We start from the raw sequence: 6,604 nt of genomic DNA on the forward strand, positions 1-6,604 counted from the left end.
GCTCAAAGAAAATAAAGAGATATGATTGTTCTCATGTCAGATCATCTGTGTTCTTGGGAAAAAGATTCACTGGGATGGAAAGAAATTGCAAAACAAGTTTTAAACTCGATCACTTGATGTCGCTATTTTCCATCTACTGCTGTCCTCCATCGGTCGCTTCCCCCTCCATCAGAATCAGAAATATCAGAATCAGAAATATCAGAATCAGTAATATCAGAATCAGAAATATCAGAATCAGAAATATCAGAATCAGAAATATCAGAATCAGAAATACTTTATTGAGCCCCGAAGGGAAACTCTGTGTTGCAGTTGCACAAATAGTATAAATATCAGAGTAGAAATATAAATAAATAAATAAATAAATATAAGGAGTGTGGATATGTACGGTATTTACATAGTTAAAGGAATGTTATTATACAGTGTTTACATAGTTGACATAATTAAGGAATTGCAATGGTGAAAAGTAAAATTAAAATAATAATAATAATAATAATTGTAGTAGTTGAGTATTGGACACATGTCAGGCTAGTGTTATTGCACAAAAACAGATCCTACAGAGCATATTGTCCAGTATCTGACCACCAGGTGACAAAAATAACACGAGCTTTGCAGCTCTAACCGTAATGTTCCTTTCATGTTTGGATATAACAGTTACAGAGACCTACTCTATGTTTAAATACTAAAGGAACCCTTACTTTAAGAGTAAGCAGCAATTTTACAGATTGTCTGTCGCAAAAGGCTCAATATCCCATAAAAGAGAGTGACCATGGCTGTTCGGTACTATGTGATGTCTGTTTCTTTATTCATTTTTAGAAGAAGGGCTACGTCTCGGTGAGTGAGATCAAGGACAGTCTGAAATGGGAGAAGGAACGGGCTTGTCACGTCCTGGTAAGCTCTTCTCTGCTCATTCAGGTCCACTGACACTACTGGTGCTGTAAAACAGGGTATCTGCAGGTCTAGAAACACAACCAGTTCAGCATTAAACGTCTTAAATTTCATTAAAAAAAATCTGAAATATTTTCACTTTCCTGCAGTAGACTTAAATGCTTCTAATAAAATATGCTGTTTATCTAAAAGTGGGATTGTTGTGACACTGGTCTGGTACCACTGATACAGTGTGAGGAAGTTCATGGTCCCTTATCACCAAGTGTCACTTTTAAAAACATGACTTTAAAGAATGAATCATTTAAAATTGTTGAACATGTCTGTGCTGCTTATCCTGGTCCAGGCTGCAGTCACTTAAATTAATTATATCGTTAGGATAGGAATCATTTAGAAAATCTATTGGCACCTGTTTTGATAAGTGATTGATCAATTCCGTTGTTTTTGCAATGTAATTGTAATGTAAATGTAGCCTGGATTCAGCAGAACTTAGCCAGGCCCACAACATTGGAGAATCTGAGTATGATGACATCAGGCTAGCAAAAATGTTAACTCCTCTCTGGTTTCAGCTTGATTAATTGATTAATTAATTAAATGATTAATTGAGAATTAATAATCATTAGTTGCAGCCCTAGAACTATTGTTATATACTGCTGGAAAGTACTGTAAAATAATCTAATATGATTGAGGAAAATTGCATTGTCTTCTGCAAATTCTTTTTTTAAGTCCTTAATGTGGGGTGGCAGTAGCTCAGTCCATAGGGAGTTGGTTTGGGAACCGGAGGGTCACTGGTTCAAGTCCCCGTTTGGCTGGAGAGATGCCACTTCACCTCCTGGGCACTGCCAGGTGCTGTTGAGCAAGGCACCGTACCCCCCCAACCGCTCAGGGCGCCGGTTCAGCTGGCAGCCCACTCACTCTGACATCTCTCCATTAGTGCATGTATAGGTCCTGAGCGTGTGTGTGTGTGTGTGTGTGTGTGTGTGTAGTTCAGGACTGTGTGTGATACTAACAAAAATGTGGACACAGAGTGTAAATTGTATTTTCCCCATTGGGGATCAATAAACAGATAAAAGAAAAGAAAAGTAAATTGCCTTTTTAAGCTCCCCTTTTAATGTCTTCAGCCGTCTTCTCAAAGACCTCAAATGCCCGAGCAATAATGTTTAAATGTGCGTTGGTGAACTGTTCACAAACACTGGTTTCTTTTGTTTTTCCCAGGATCACCTGCTGAAAGAAGGCTTGGCTTGGTTGGACTCTCAGGCGCCTGGAGAAGCACAGTACTGGCTGCCTGCCCTCTTCTCTGAGATCACCTCCCGTGATGTCACGCCAGAGGAGGCCAATCAGATGACACCTTAAGAAATGACTGACTGCCTGTTGGCGACTGATTCAAAGACTTGTTGGTAAACAAAATGTGGCGGGTGGGAAGGCTCATGCGACGGAGTCGGCTGGCAGAACTCCGTCTAAGATTACTCTCTGAACACGAGGAGAAAAGATCCCTCCTCGGCTTCTCGGTAACGAGTGAACTCTCGAGACTTTGAGACACGACGCTGCATACAAACTTCAGTTTTGTGCTGCTGGTGTAAGGGTTTATGGGTGGTTACGGATCCATGTACACAGAACATGTAAATGTTTATGTATAAAGAATAACTTTTAAAACTATATCAGCTGAATTCTACCACCGGATTTTTTTTATTTCACACACCCATTAAAATGCATTTTAATCATTTCCATTAATAATTCACATACATTCACTTGCTCAACCTCATATCAACAATTCATTCTGTCATACATTTTAAAATCAACAGAAATTAACAGAAGTTAATACTTGAATCGACTCGTTCAGGTTATATTAAAACATCAATTTCCTCACAGATGAAAAGCGCAAAGCTATAATGTAAATGAAGAATTGTTAAATATTAAGTTTTAAATGTGCCATGCTTTATTTAAATTATCTTTCCATCAACTTAAAGAACTGTTACATTGTTAAAGCCTGTTTAATACCAATAATATATTCTTTACTGCTGGTTATTTTCCAAAGCATACCAGAAGAGTTTTTTTAATCATTTTATTTTAGCTCAACATGAAAATCAGATTTCAGAGGTTTGAAAGTGGCTTAATTTAGACGTTGTGTTGCATTGCCAGACCCAGGTCGCAGGAGGATCAACTGTGTGGTCAGATTTATTATACTGTTGTTTTTTTATTTGGTTGGATAGTTTCTGATTTAAATCAGAAGTTTGCAATCTTTAATACAAAACAAAGGAGAGAATGGCCTCTTCTCAACTTAATGTTTAGTCTCCTGACTTCCTTTAGTGGGCTACATGCACAATCCAGGGAAAAGTTATCACACATTTGCTTCTTTTAATTGAATTATTGACAACACTTGGCAAACGTTTGACTTCCCAACATGAGGCAAACCTCACAGTGGAGGTCAGAAGAGTTGTGGCGATGGCGGGGTGAAGACGAGGTCGACATAATCACTGGGACACACACTGAGGAAGGCAGAACCACAAACATTCGTGTGTCATGTACTGTTGCCAGTAATTTAATTATAAAAAGAATATTTGTGAACACTTGCCTAATATGTGAATTCAACAGACAACTTTAGACTATTTTGTTCAGGCAAAATATGTCTGCATGCATCTAAAAAGTCTCCAATCCTTTCAAATGATGCCCAGTTGTGGTAATTTACTTTTAAATACATTACTGTGCAACATTTGACCAAAATAAATGAGGACATGGTGTTCACTGTGATGGATTACATACTGCAACTCAGGCAGGCTTCATGTCTCTGCCAACAGATTCTTTGTGCATGATGGACACTAAGGCCCCCCTCCCCCCCTCCAACAAAACCCCCAAAAAACCTCAGTATGCTTTGGAAAATTCAGGCAACCGTAATGTTAAGTAATGTGATTTGCAGGAAATGTGTGCAAAAAATATCAGTATGGTCCTCTTCTACGTGAACCCTCAACTTGTAAGTCGTTGATTCTCCAGACGTATGAATCACACGTGCGGGTCTCACAGCTCGTGGCCGTAGACGTGATCCTCAAACACGGACTGCTCCATGTTGTCGCAGATCATGGTGCAGAAGGGACACACTCGGTGGCTCTGCTCGTGCTGCTCCAGTTCGTTTTGGGTGATGCAGGGGAAGCTCTCCTGGCAGTGACGACACACCAGCGCCCGCTGCCAGCAGAAATAGAGACGGCAAGTCAGAAGACGTAACAAAATAGGGAGCGGATTATGTTTTAAGTCTTCCACGAAAATAAATGATAAACATCCGAGTCCCGCTCTGGCTCATCTGTGACTAGCCCGAGACCACAGGAGGTGGGCGGGTTTTCTCATGCATGTGTTTTATAGTTGAGAGTAGCGTTGCATCCAGCGTCCTTAACCTAAAGCGTGTTTCACTACTAGTTCATTCAGGTTGCGTTAAACTGATGGTTAACTAGCTGGCACTGCTGCAAGTTTCCATTTGCTACCATGTAGTATTCATAGTGTCAGAGTATATGTAATACGGCCTTCTTAGCAGATGGGGCTCGGTATTGATTGAGTTCCCGAATCAGTTTCAATTCACAAGGTTCCAATTTTATGAAATGTTTTAAACATTTCAGATTCAATCACATCAATCAATTACATCTTGGCTTGGATATAAAAGATTCTCAATAAAGTTCTGCTGTAATTTATACAAGCAAGACGCAACCTTCATATTTTTTCTTACAATGGATGTGAACATCAAGCATTGACCCCCCCAAAAAAAAAAATAGTTTGAGCTACTTTTTACTTTCACCTCCATGTTAAATGGTATTTATTAAAAGATTTGATCCCCCAAAACAAAGATCGATGGAGAATCTGTTATTTTAACCAAGCCATATTGGCAGACATTATTGAAAAGATTAGAGTAAGAATGTATAACCAGATGAGCAGCAACGGCTCACTGACGACATGTTGTGGATAGGAGTTGTATGAGTGCTGAGACGAGTGACGTCCTGTAGTCCTTTCCTACCAGATTCTTGTACATTTGGAAAATGAAAACTAAGCTGAAGTACGTAGGAGGGCGGAGCCAGGCTAAAGCTCGGGGACTCTACATACTGAAACAGGTACAATTATTTGACTCACCTCTTCCTCTGGGTCTGCAATGATGCTATCTGCAAGCCAAAGGAAATCAGTTAACACCAGACCAATAAAAAAACAAGTGATTGTTTCTTTGTAATTTCTTCTAGAGCTGCAGCTAATGATATTTATTATCAAAGACTCTTGACTTTTTATTTTTGGGAATAACTTCATGGACCCATGTCTAGCGGGAGTGGGTGATCATAGATGCAATACTATTATGGTTTATGTCATTTTACAGTCAATAATTTTACATTTTCTAGAAAATATATTGGGATATTAATGGATAAAAACAACTTCTAGAACGCTTGAAGTGAATTCAACAATTAAAATATCAAAATGTCCATGAAGCCGCCTGTGTGACTGATTTAAATTCACCCAGTGATGTTACAGTAAAAGCTTCTTATGTATAAACAGTTCATCTTCGGCGGGTGACAAATCTTTGTCATCTCACAGTTTATATATATCATCATATTGATACAGCATAGTATCGTGATATTTTGGCAGTATTGTGGCTGTGTATCAATACACAGATACAAAGTATCAATCTTTAATTATATATGTGTTGGTCAGTTTGTCCCATTTTGCAGCAGTAAAATTGAAGTGAGATGAACAAACAGAGAAATCTTTTCTTTTTACATAAAAAAGATGTTGATAAGTTTAGGTTTAAGGTTTTAAGTGAGACAATAATACTAGGATTTATCTTTTTTTCTGCTTAAAAAAAAACAGCAGAAAACTAATTTCCACCTTTGCACATAAGTGTTTGTTTTGTGACTCACCTATGGTCTCATACAGGTTCTCAGGCTGTTCTGGTGTCGCCGGCTGCTGCCAGTCACGGCTGGCTGCGGTGTTGTCAGGCTGCATGTGTGGGGGGTCGGCGGGGGGAGCTGCGCTGACTTCAGCGTAAACTCTGCGCAGCTCGACAAGATCACCAGTGAGATTCTGATGGAACAAACACAGTTGAACAAACAAGCATCTGATTCAGCTTTGTTTTACATTTAGTTTTGTGTCTCATGTCCTCTCTCTTTCTCCTTTTCCTCTTATTTTAACTTCTGCTTTGAAAAGGTTACAATAACAAGTTGACCTTTTTGAATCGAGACGGCTTGTGTGAATGTACCTGGTTTTGTCTTTCGAGCTCTTCTTTCTCGTGTCTCACCAGCCGGATCATCTGTTCTTGATCTTCTATGATGATGTCTTTACCTGCGATTGTTTCACATGCCTCTCTGAACTGTAGCTGAAAAACAAAGATGGGGACTTTTGAGCAACAATCATTTAATTTCCTGCATTGTGATGCATAATTATGAACCAACTTCTGGTGGAAACATCTTTATTTAACTAAAGAAAAACCAAACTCAGGAGGCAGGTGACAATTTATTCAAATATAAGATAAAATACAATAATGAAATAAGGGGTATTTTACATTAGGGATCTGGGCCTGGATCCTAGTGCACTTAACCCCAAAGTCCAGTTAGTTTTATTAGTTTGAACACTGAGTACCATACCCGGGCAGAGTGGGTTGATCCCGGTCCATCTGTGCCCGAGTTCACATGAAAGAACCATATCCAAACAAAAGGAAACCACTATTTAAAACATTTACGAAAAGTTTTTAACCCGTTATAAT

General features: G+C 39.0%; 2 protein-coding genes across 4 annotated transcripts in view; one reads left to right on the forward strand and one right to left on the reverse strand.

Moving 5' to 3' along the window:
- Positions 1-3,698, forward strand: part of snf8 (SNF8 subunit of ESCRT-II) — a 22,299-nt gene extending 18,601 nt beyond the window's left edge. The window contains exons 8-9 of the mRNA XM_034859696.1: positions 814-888; positions 2,098-3,698. Of these exons, the coding sequence (XP_034715587.1) occupies positions 814-888; positions 2,098-2,235 (213 nt within the window). The 3' untranslated portion in view covers positions 2,236-3,698. The remainder of the gene's footprint in view (positions 1-813; positions 889-2,097) is intronic.
- Positions 2,569-6,604, reverse strand: part of calcoco2 (calcium binding and coiled-coil domain 2) — an 8,619-nt gene continuing 4,583 nt past the window's right edge. For 2 of the 3 annotated variants that reach the window (XM_034859655.1, XM_034859653.1), the window contains exons 12-15: positions 6,101-6,217; positions 5,763-5,925; positions 4,990-5,018; positions 2,569-4,059 (exon numbers count right to left, since the gene is read on the reverse strand). In XM_034859655.1, coding sequence (XP_034715546.1) covers positions 3,895-4,059; positions 4,990-5,018; positions 5,763-5,925; positions 6,101-6,217 — 474 coding nt within the window. In that variant the 3' untranslated portion in view covers positions 2,569-3,894. The remainder of the gene's footprint in view (positions 4,060-4,989; positions 5,019-5,762; positions 5,926-6,100; positions 6,218-6,604) is intronic. The other variant, XM_034859654.1, reaches the window with a different exon arrangement.

Source organism: Etheostoma cragini, chromosome 21 (genome assembly GCF_013103735.1).
Source record: "Etheostoma cragini isolate CJK2018 chromosome 21, CSU_Ecrag_1.0, whole genome shotgun sequence".
In the NCBI taxonomy this organism is placed as follows: domain Eukaryota; kingdom Metazoa; phylum Chordata; class Actinopteri; order Perciformes; family Percidae; genus Etheostoma; species Etheostoma cragini.